General features: G+C 40.2%; 1 protein-coding gene across 4 annotated transcripts in view; it reads right to left on the reverse strand.

Moving 5' to 3' along the window:
* The window catches only part of TMEM161B (transmembrane protein 161B), a 71,836-nt gene extending 60,618 nt beyond the window's left edge, over window positions 1–11,218 (reverse strand). For 2 of the 4 annotated variants that reach the window (XM_070465786.1, XM_070465788.1), the window contains exon 1: window positions 11,074–11,218. Coding sequence is in view for 2 of the 4 variants with exons in the window: in XM_070465783.1 (XP_070321884.1) it covers window positions 11,074–11,076 (3 nt within the window). In the remaining 2 variants the exon portion in view is untranslated. The remainder of the gene's footprint in view (window positions 1–11,073) is intronic. The other 2 variants (XM_070465783.1, XM_070465782.1) reach the window with 1 other exon arrangement.
* Between the last annotated feature and the right edge of the window lie 258 nt (window positions 11,219–11,476).

The raw sequence follows: 11,476 nt of genomic DNA on the forward strand, positions 1-11,476 counted from the left end.
GACTTCTGAATGCCAAAAGTTCTAGTCTCTCTCTCTTTTTTTAATTTATCTCAGCTATGTGTTCAATTCTCTTTTATTCAATGTTTCATTTTCTTTATGACCTGAAAAAATTTTTAGGAACTATGATGATCTTAACAACTTCTGATGGGAATGACCTAGAAACTATCAAAATCAAAAATCAGTGTTAGTTTAAATCAAATTAAAAAAAGTTTTAAAGAACTAATATCACAGTTAAACTTACTACATATACTACAACAAATTTTAACCAAAGCTTTCTTTTCTGTCCCTCCTGACTGGTAAATTTATTTCTTTGACATTTAATTCTAATTGCAGTTATTTTAGATTCCTTTCAACTTCCTTTCTGTCTTAAAAATTGGATTAGGAAAAGATTAGTCTATTCAACATGAAACAACTGACCTATCCAAACAACAAAACTGTCTAGGGATAAATGATACAGTGAGGCTTCACTGTCCTAATGTTAATTAAGAAAATAGGGAACAGAGCAGGAAGGCAGAAGGCACAAACTTAAATGGAAGTAAAATTCTACTAATGAATTAGCTATTAATAAAAGCTAAGCTTTTGAGGAAAAAAAGGCATGGCTTCTCTTTTAAACAAGCCTGTGGCCAGAAACAAATGATTGTAATCACAGAACACTTAAACTTAAATATATATGCCCATAAACCATAAAGAACTGGAACTATTTTCTAGTCAGTCATTTATACTCACCATAAAAATAGCCAAAATCTTCAGAAATGAGAAAAATACTTAATAAACACTCAAGTTAATGAAGTTTTGGTCGAGCAGAATCCTCCACTATGACTTTTCCTTTCAGGAAAAGAAAGCAGGAAACTACAGCACTGCTTTTTCTAAGCGGATCACTGCATGAAGGCAAACAGTGGCAATCAACAGGTGAAAGATAACAAAAATCAGCGAACTACTGTGTAAAGGGCAGACATTAAAAACTATATATAAAAATAAGCAAGTCAAGATTGCTATTTCAAAGGGTTCTATTACTTATCAAAAAGATTAAAAGTATTAAGGTTATTTAAAAAGGAAAAAACAGCCATAGCCTTTGAAGTGCCTTATCTGTGACATTGATGGCAGTGTATAATCATATATTTATACTATGGAGCTTATTGAACTTTCTTCTTCATAAGTAAATTCTATTGTTGGAGTAAAGTCTCCCAAGGCCCCTAAGTATTTCCATGTCATCCCTTCACAATCCAAACCTCCCTACTCCCAAGAACTTATTGCAAAGATTGATCACTATCATCAAGGACTTCCATTTTTTCCCCTAAAGAATCTTTGTAATAGCTAGCTAGCTAGCTAACTAGTTTATGGTTAGTCCAAAGTTACATGGGGAGGTGACTTCTGCAAATTCTACTAGCAATAAAAATGTTTACTAGAGTGTGCTCACTACAGATGGTGATTGCAGCCATGAAATTAAAAGGCACTTACTCCTTGGAAGGAAAGTTATGACCAATCTAGACAGCATATTAAAAAGCAGAAACATTATTTGCCAACAAAGGTCCATCTGGTCAAGGCTATGGTTTTTCCAGTGGTCATGTATGGATGTGAGAGTTGGACTATGAAGAAAGCTGAGCGCCAAAAAATTGATGCTTTTGAACTGTGGTGTTGGAGAAGTCTCTTGAGAGTCCCTTGGACTGCAAGGAGATCCAACCAGTCCATCCTAAAGGGGACCAGTCCTGAATATTCATTGGAAGGACTGATGCTGAAGCTGAAACTCCAATACTTTGGCCACCTCATGCGAAGAGTTGACTCACTGGAAAAGATCCTGATGCTGGGAGGGATTGGGGGAAGGAGGAGAAGGGGACGACAGAGGATGAGATGGCTGGATGGCATCACCGACTCGATGGACATGAGTTTGAGTAGACTCTGGGAGTTGGTGGTGGACAGGGAGGCCTGGCGTGCTGCGATTCATGGGGTCACAACGAGTTGGACACGACTGAGCAACTGAACTGAACTGAAGAGTATGCTGAACATCTGGGAAGGAAAGCAAGATGCTCTACAAGATCGTTCTTCTCTGCAACCCCAGGGGGGAAACAAAGTTCTAGGTGCAAGCAGTAGGTAATCCAAGTGAAAAGAAAAGGAGCAAGCCAGTCCTGAGAGCCCTCAGGAAAAGTGGGCTCCTCCTTGGTCCCTCAGTGTACACTCAACTACACACGAGACACACGTGGAAGAAACTGAATGCACTGCAGGCTTACACTGAAGAAATTCCCATTCACCAAAGGTCCTTATCCCCAGTCCTCTCATTGCTCCTCACTTTACCAGTGTTACTGGAAGTTCATCCCCAGGCCTAAGGGAAATTCATGCTCTGATGTGAAGGAGTGCCAGTTAAGGTAAAAGAAATATGAAGGAATCCTTATTGTGACTTACTACAGCAGAATCAGATGTATTTAGCATCTGAGTTAGAAATGCCAATCATTACAGCTTTTATGACAGTAATAATTAATTTCTCTAATACCATGAGATGTGATACTGGGTAGTAAATAGGTTAGAAGGATTTTCTAGAAATATAATCACTAATTATAGTATTACTTCTATAGGAGAATGTTTTTGAAAATAAATCCTTTCATTAAGTTAAATTTTATCAAAGATAAACAGTAAGATTGGCACAACAGTACAATGGTCAAATAGCCTGATTTAGAAGTCAAATTTCACCACCATTGGATATACGATTTTGGGTGAGTTCCTCTAATCTCACTGTGCCTCCATTTCTGTATCCGTAAAGCAGAGGTTAAAAAAAAAAAGTAGGTAAAATATGGAGATTAAAAAAAATAGTAGGAGGTTAGGGGGAAAAAAAGCCCAAGAGTGATTAGTTCATAAGTGTTAAGGAAAGCAGATAAATATTAACTCTAAATAAACGTAGCTACTACTGCTATCGAGGAAAAGTACTTAAAATTCAGCTTCTTATCCCCCCAATATACTCCTACTTACACTTAAAGACCCAGACTAGTCAATCCTTTGTTAACCCTTTAACTCCATACAGACTGAGCATTTCCTCCTTGGTCCCACAGTGTACATGCAACTAAAAGTACATCAATAACATCCACAAATCCACATATCGAGAGTCACAGACCTTGAAACAAGCTATAGAGGTCATTTAGTTCTGGTGCAAGTAGACTTTCAAGGCCATATACTTATTGTACTCTTCCCAAAGTCATTTTTAAAGATATGAATGTTTGAGCAGTTGGTTTGTAACACACCTTTTAAAAAATAAATAAAACACTATAATCAGCTATCAAGATTCTGAACTTCAATACTGAAGTATCAAAAGCTGACATTATTTCAGGTTTGCCTAAGTCTTTTGTTTATGGTCAAAACACAAAATATATTTAATCTACTTTAACAACAGAATTACTAAGTCTGTTGAAGATACTCTGTAAAGTTAGAATGGACATCTTCCTAGTGGGACATAACTTACAGAGGTATTCCCCATCCCATCCCCTAGAGCCCAATAAAAATAAAAACAAATTAAAAAAAAAAAAAAGATACTCTGTAAGGTCGGAATACTTAAGAGTAAATAAGCTGGGAGGTGGGAGGGGGGATTGGGATGGGGAATATATGTAAATCCATGGCTGATTCATGTCAATGTATGACAAAAACCACTACAATATTGTAAAGTAATTAGTCTCCAACTAATAAAAATAAATGGAAAAAAAAATTAGTACCCATGGAGTCAGAGACGATTGAAAAAAAAAAAGAGTAAATAAGCTGTATTCTCTCAAGATCTGTAATAACTTAAAAGACTAAAAATATGTGGCATAAAAAACGTAATCTATTAAGTAAAATGTAATATCACCTACTAATATAAGATTATAAAAAAACATTTCTATCGTTTTTCTGTTCACTATATGGAAAGGTAATCATAAATATGACTTTTTACTGAAAGATTCATACTATAGTTAAAGACTCTATGAACTTTGTACCTGATACTACAACACTTCTTTGGGGTGCAATCATAAACAGATTTTCAAAAATAGCAGGTATATATAACTCAGTGTACCAATGTCATCTTCTCATTGTGGCCTTCCCTGAATGCCCTATCTAAAATCACCACCTCAATCACTTCTTTAACTCTGTTCTACCTTTCCTTATTGTATTTACCACGACTAACAAACATTATATCTCAACTGATTATCATCAGACTCTCAATAAAACCTGAGATCCACAAAGACTTTCTTGTCTCTGTTTTATAAAGTTATGTCTCTGTTGCCAAGATCAGTATGTGACATACAGATACTGCTTAACCGACAATGAATGATTAAACAAATACTTTTGAAAAAAGAGCATGAATTTTAAGTGTTTGGTGAAACAAAAGGCACAATCATTTCAGTTAAAACCAAGAGAATGTTCATTTTACTGGGACTTTTATAGAGATTTTCTTTTCCTGTAACTCAAGAGTAGGTAGTATACAAAGAGTAGGAGTGCAATTTACAAATCAGGTTTATGTCTTCAAAGTTCCTCTAGCTATAGTTTTTCCAGTAGTCATGTATGGATGGGAGAATTGGACCACAAAGAAGGCTGAGCACTAAAGAATTGATGCTTTTGAACTGTAGTGCTGGAGAAGACTTTTGAGAGTTCCTTGGACTGCAAAGAGATCAAACCAGTCAATCCTAAAGGAAATCAGTCCTGAATATTCATTGGAAGGACTGATGCTGAAACTGAAATACCAATACTTTGGCCACCTAAAGCACAGAGCCAACTCATTAGAAGAGACTTTGACACTGGGAAAGATTGAAGGCAGGAGAAGAAGGGGACAACGGAGGATGAGATGGTTGAGTGGCACCCTCGACTTGAAGGATATGAGTTTGAGCAAGCTCTGGGAGATGACGAAGGACAGGGAAGCCTGGGATGCTGCAGTCCACGAGGTTGAGAAGAATCAGACACAACTGAGCGACTGAACAACAATAGGGCAAGCTGGAGTTCAAAAATCATAACAGAAAATAATAAAGTCTCTGTTAAAAAAATGAACATTTTTTTCATATATGTTCTGACTTTCTGAAATCAACTATATTTGCTTTAAGTTTTTATCCCAGAGCAAACAAATTAATTATCTAAAAAATGGACAGAGACCAAAGCGTGAATCAGTCTCAAGAATCAACCTTCAACCAGCTAAATGTTAACCAAGAGAACAGTATCTACGATTATTTGAACTAAGCCTCTTTTGGAAATTAGTAAAGTGGAGAAAAGTCAGAGAATTGAGAAGAGACCCAAATCTCTGCCACTATGTGGCAAACTGATGAAACCTGACCAGAATCCACCCTTCAAACGGCACATTCTGAGCCATAAAACATTTAACAATTTTAAAAGGATAGAAATCATACAATGTCTGCCCTCAGAGCAAAATGGTATTAAACTAGAAGGCAATAAGAGAAAATAACTGGAAAATCTCAAAACACATAGAGCCCAAACAACACATTTCTAGGTAACACATGATCAAAGAAGAAATCAAGAGAAAATATGTGAACTAAATGAAAATGAAAATACAACTTATCAAATTTTATGGGATGCAGCAAAAGCTGTGCTTAAAGGAAAATTTATAGCACTGAATACATGTATTTGAAGAGATTTTAAATCACCTCAGGCATCACCTTATGAAGCAAGAAAAAGGGCAAACTAAATCCAAAGTAAGCAAAAGAAAAGAAATAGTATGAATTATTTTCAATGGAATTGAAAAGAAAAAATCAACAGGGAAAAATCAATGAAACCAAAAGTTGGTTCTTTGAAAAGAACTATAAAATCAGTAAGTTTCTAGCCCTATCAAGTAAGGAAAGAAGAGAGGACACAAATAACTAATATCAGAAATGACAGGGTAATAGTACTATGGATCCATGGACATTAAAAAGGATAATAAAGAAGCACTATGAACAAGTTTATGCTCACAAATTTTATAACCTAGATGAAATGAACCAATTTCTGAAAGGTACAATTTGCCCAAACTTACACAAGAAATAGACAATCTGAACAGGCCTATATCTACTAAGAAATTGAATCAATAATAACCTTCCTAAACAAAAAGCATCAGGCCCATTAGGGTGCACTAGTGCTTCTATCAGACATTTAAGGAAAAAATTATACCAAGTCTCTACAATCTCCTTCATCAGAGGACAGAAACAAAGAACACTTTCTAACTCATTCTATGAGGATTGCCCCAATGCCAAAACCAAGCAAAGGCATTATAAGGAAAAACAAACAAAAAACTACAGACCAATATCTCTCATGAACACAGATGCAAAAATCCTAAACAAAATACCAACAAATCAAATTCAACAATGTATGAGAAGAATTATACACAGCAACAAAGTGGAATTTATTCCACTTTTGAGGAATAGTATCTGAGGCTAGGTCAACAATCCAAAATCCATTAAAGTAACGCAACACATCAACAAACCACATGTATGACTATCACTCAGCACAAAAACCTCAATATCCCTATCAAAGTTTCTAATGGCTGCATTACAGTTCCTTCAAAGTGCTTTCAGGACCACAAGTTTCAGACTTAATTGTAAAACTCATTAAAAATTAAATTATGAGACTCCACTCCCTCAATAAGCCAGCCCAGATAAGCATTTTTATCAAGCATCACAGGTGGATCCTATGTGAACTTAAATTGAGAATTAGTGTCCTAATTATTAAGAATTAGTGTCCTTACTCCTTGGAAGGAAAGTTATGACCAACCTAGACAGCATATTAAAAAGCAGAGACATTACTTTGTCAACAAAGGTCCATCCAGTCAAGGCTATGGTTTTTCCAATGGTCATGTATGGATGTGAGAGTTGTTCTATAAAGAAAGCTGAGCGTGGAAGAATTGATGCTTTTGAAATGTGGTGTTGGAGAAGACTCTTGAGAGTCCCTTGGACTGCAAGGAGATCCAACCAGTCCATACTAAAGATCAGTCCTGGGTGTTCATTGGAAGGACTGATACTGAAGCTGAAACTCCCAATACTTTGGTCACCTGATGCAAAGAGCTGACTCATCTGAAAAGACCCCGATGCTGGGAAAGATTGAGGGCAGGAGGAGAAGGGGATGACAGAGGATGAGATGGTTGGATGGCATCACTGACTCAATGGACAAGGGTTTGGGTAAACTCCGGGAGTTAGTGATGGACGGGGGGGCTGGCGTGCTGTAGTTCACGGGGTCGCAAAGAGTCGGACACGACTGAGCGACTGAACTGAACTGAGTGTCCTAATTTAACTTTTCAAAACTCAGTTGAAGCCACCTATTATGTGTCTCCATCACCCCATCAGAATTTCTATCCCCTGTGTTAGTCATGTATTTCTAACTTTTACCATATTATCTCTTCCCAACAGCCTTCCCCACTTCCCAAAAAGAAACCTCTCTCAATAACTCCAATTAAGACAGAGATTCACAACTTTTTTTTTTAAACAACCAACATACTGAGCACAATCCCAGCAGTAAAGTTACTACAGGATGCTACACAGACAACATAAGCCATGAGATTCCTACAATTCTAGGCGTTTGATCTACCTTTCACCCACAAATCAACCTAAATGGTGTAAAAGTCTATTTGATTAAAGTTGGTCTATAATATTCAAAAAGTATAATAAAAACATAGCTTCATTCCTTCAGTAAATTTTCTATGGACTCTTCATCATTATGCGAACCAAGAACTTTCAGATACCCAAGCTGGGTTTAGAAAAGGAAGAGGAACCAGAGATGAAATTCCAACATTCACTGGATCACAGAGAAAGCTAGGGAATTTCAGAAAAACATATACCTCTGTTCTACCGACCATGCCAAAGCCTTTGACTGTGTGGATCATAAAAAACTGTGGAAAGCTGTTAAAGAGATGGGAATACCAGACCATCTTACCTGTCTCCTAAGAAACCTGTATGCGGATGAAGAAGCAACAGTCAGAACGCTGTAGAGAACAACTGACTGCTTCAAGATAGAGAAAGGAGTACAACAGGGCTGTCTGCTGTCACCCTGCTTGTTTAATCTATATGCTGAGCACGTCATGAGAAATGGGTTACAAGCCAGAATTAAGACAGGCGGGAGAAACATCAACAACCTCAGACGTGTGGATGATACCGCCCTAACGGCAGAAAGTGAACAGTAACTAGAGAGCCTCTTGATGAGGGTGAAGGAGGACAGTGAAAGAGCCAGCTTAAAAGTTAATATTAAAAAATAAACTAAGATCATGGCATCAGGCTCCATGACTTCATGGCACATACAAGGGGAAAAGGTGGAAGCAATGACAGATTACAGGACTTCTCTGTAGCTCAGATGATAAAGAATCTGCCCTGAATGCAGTAGACCCGGGTTCGATCCCTGGGCCAAGAAGATCCTCTAGAGAAGGGAATGGCAACCCACTCCAGTATTCTTGCCTGGAGAATCCCTTAGACAGAGAACCCTGGCAGGCTATAGTCCATGGGGTCACAAAGAGGGACACGGCTGAGAGACTAACACTACTTACTACTACACTACACACCTACTAGTGACAGGTTCACTCTTCTTGGGCTCTAAAATCACTGCAGGTGCTAACTGCAGCCACGCAATCGGAAGACGTTTGCTTCTTGGCAAGAAAGCTGTAACAGGCCTACATGCCTAGACTGTGTTAAAAAGCAGAGGCATTACTCTGCCAACAAAGGTCCATAGAGCCAAGGTTATGGTCTTCCTAATGGTCATGTACGGTTGTGAGAGCTGGACTGTAAAGAAAGTGGAGCACTGAAGAACTGATGCCTTCAAACTATGGTGCTGGAAAAGACTCCTGAGAGTCCCTTGGACAGCAAGATCAAACCAGTCAATCTTAAGAGAGATCAACACAGAATATTCATTGGAAGGACTGATACCGAAGTTGAAACTCCAGTGTTTTGGTCATTTGATGTGAACAGCTGACTCACTGAAAAAGGCCCTAAAACTGAGAAAGATTTAGGGCAGGAGAAGAGGGCATCAGAGGATGAGACGGCTGGATGGCATCACCGATGCAATCAACATGAACTTGGGCAAACTTTGAGAGATGGTGAGGGATAGAGAGGCCTGGTGTGCTGCAGTCCACGGGGTCACAAAGAGTTGGACATGACGAGGCGACTGAACAACAATTCATTTTCACAACATAAAAAAAATTACAAGTCAACACTCAGTGTTTTTGATCTGGATCATGAGTTTATATTGATTAAAACAAAAAATCAAGATGTAAAATAAAAAAGGCTCTGCTTTCTGTTCTGTGGTTGTATTTAAGACAGTAGTAAAATACTTGACCAAACATATTGACAAAGATTCTAAGTGTTACCTACTTGATACGTTAAAAAATGAAAAACTGCTAAACTCTTGTTACTTTAGGTAAATTGCTACTTTAGGTGATTTACCTAAATTTATCTGCCTCTTTCTAAACCTCAGATTTTTCCCTCTGTAAAACTGGGGGTTGGGGGGAGAGAGGAAGGTGGTTAGACTAGTCATTATTTTTGGTTCATTCTAGTCCTTCTGTTCCTTATCTTTGTCTAATTTCATTGTACAACAGGAAGAAAAAAGAAAAAACTCTTAATTACAAATTGTACTATTCACTGAGGTTTAAAGAATACACACTCACTACTGCCTCAAGAGTCAAAAGGTTAGCTGATAAGAGAGGATTAGGAACCACATTATTTTGAAGTTCCTTTGTTTCACAGTCCGTTACATTTCTAAAAGTCATTCAAAAGTGAATCATCATACACAACTGAACAATGTCAACATCTGATCCCGAAAAAATACGGCAAATTCCAAATTCCAAGGCAGAATGTCCTCCAGAGGACACTGACAGGATTTGAAGTAACTTGACAATTTTGAACCAGACCCCTGTGATACTGGAAAACAGCAAAGGTTAAAAAATCCTTCCACCGCCACCTTTCTGGAAACAGCTTACTGCAAAGAACCAACAGTCTCCATAAGACTTAGTGAAGCAAGATGCAGGGAACTGGCTGCCTGTGTGCTTCGGAGCACTTGACTCTTTGTGGTTCCATGGACTGGAGCTCACAGGGCTCCTCCATCCATGTTATTTTCCAGGCAATACTGGAGTGGGTTGCCATTTCCTCCTCCAGGGGATCTTCCTGACCCAGGGATCCAACCTGCATTCCCTGCACTGGCAAGCAGATTCTTCTACCACTGAGCCACCTGGGAAGCCCTGTAACAAGGCCAGACGTAGTGCCTGCAAATTACCATTCTTTGCTTCAAAAATGACTAGCTGAACTGCTTGTCCCCATAGAGCAACTGGAGCAATACATTACCCAAATTCTAAGATCTCTTCCCCCAGGTTCCTGAACTTTGGCCCACCCTCACTCTGAAACAGGATACACCTCCAACAGTTTTTCCTCAGAAGTCTGGTCTAGGGGGTAAAAGTTTCTCTGATCTACAGTCCAATCATACTGCCCTTTCATCTCACTTTCCCACACTCAGTTCTTTTTAGCCTTGCTTTCTCTTCCTCATAAAAGAAAACTCCTTTTGCCTAATATTTGAGGCTCTTACAGATCTTACCATCGGGGTACTCCCCCTTCTCCAACAGTTCCCTCGCGCACGCCCCTGAAACATTCCTTTCGAATCAAGACCCTCCTTATTCAGTCCAGACTTTTATCTTTGAGACCTTTTCCAATTTCCCAAGGGCCAAGTCTGAAAGATAAATTGACTTGGCAGTTTCTTTCGGTGACACGTGTTGATCCTTTATAAGAAGGGGAGGTACTGGGAAAGGCCAGGGGCATTTCTGAGATCTGAAGCTCTTGGCCACTGCTCTACAGCTGAGAGAAGGGAGAAGGTGAGCAACCAGGCAAGGTCAACTCTGGGACCACCTGGCCCCACGGCCGTCCACAATGAAGGGGCCATGAATATTCCGACCACCTATTTCGAACTCCTGGACATATCCAGCAGCTGGGCTGGACAGACCTCGCTTCCTCGGGGGCCCCAGCGCCCCGGGGCAGGTGGTAAGGTCTTGCCCTACCGCTCATCTCATTGCTCCCGCCCGCTCCATCCTCAGCTGGCCACCCAGCCGGCTTCCCTGCACAGGACTGACCTCCTGGCCCCGTCTTCCCCCCACACTCCAACCCTCATAGGAGGACTCACCATGGCGCCAAGGAAAGGTCGTGGGCCCGACACCCAGGAGTACACCGGGGTCGTCCCGGACCTCCCCTCCCAACCCCGCAGCCGGGAGCCACTCGACACCGCGAGGGAGAGGATCTTCCGGCTCGGCCGGAAGTTCTGCTCGGCGGGACAGGAAGTCCCTCCCCTCTGCCGAACGCCGGCGACCCCACGCCACGCAGAGGTGAGGCGACGCAGGACGTCCTCTATTGCCACTTCCGTGGGTGCTAGGTTAGAGGCCGGGGGCGGTACTGACCTTGAGAGCGCGCGGGGGGCAGGCGCAGGCGCAGCGCAGGTAGGTGGGCGCGCGGCGCGTTGGTGCGGCGCCTGCGAGGATCCGGAGGTAGATTGGGTGGTGTGGGCCCTACTAGGTGATGGAGATACAGGT

This window comes from Odocoileus virginianus, chromosome 3 (genome assembly GCF_023699985.2).
Source record: "Odocoileus virginianus isolate 20LAN1187 ecotype Illinois chromosome 3, Ovbor_1.2, whole genome shotgun sequence".
Classification (NCBI taxonomy): Eukaryota; Metazoa; Chordata; class Mammalia; order Artiodactyla; family Cervidae; genus Odocoileus; species Odocoileus virginianus.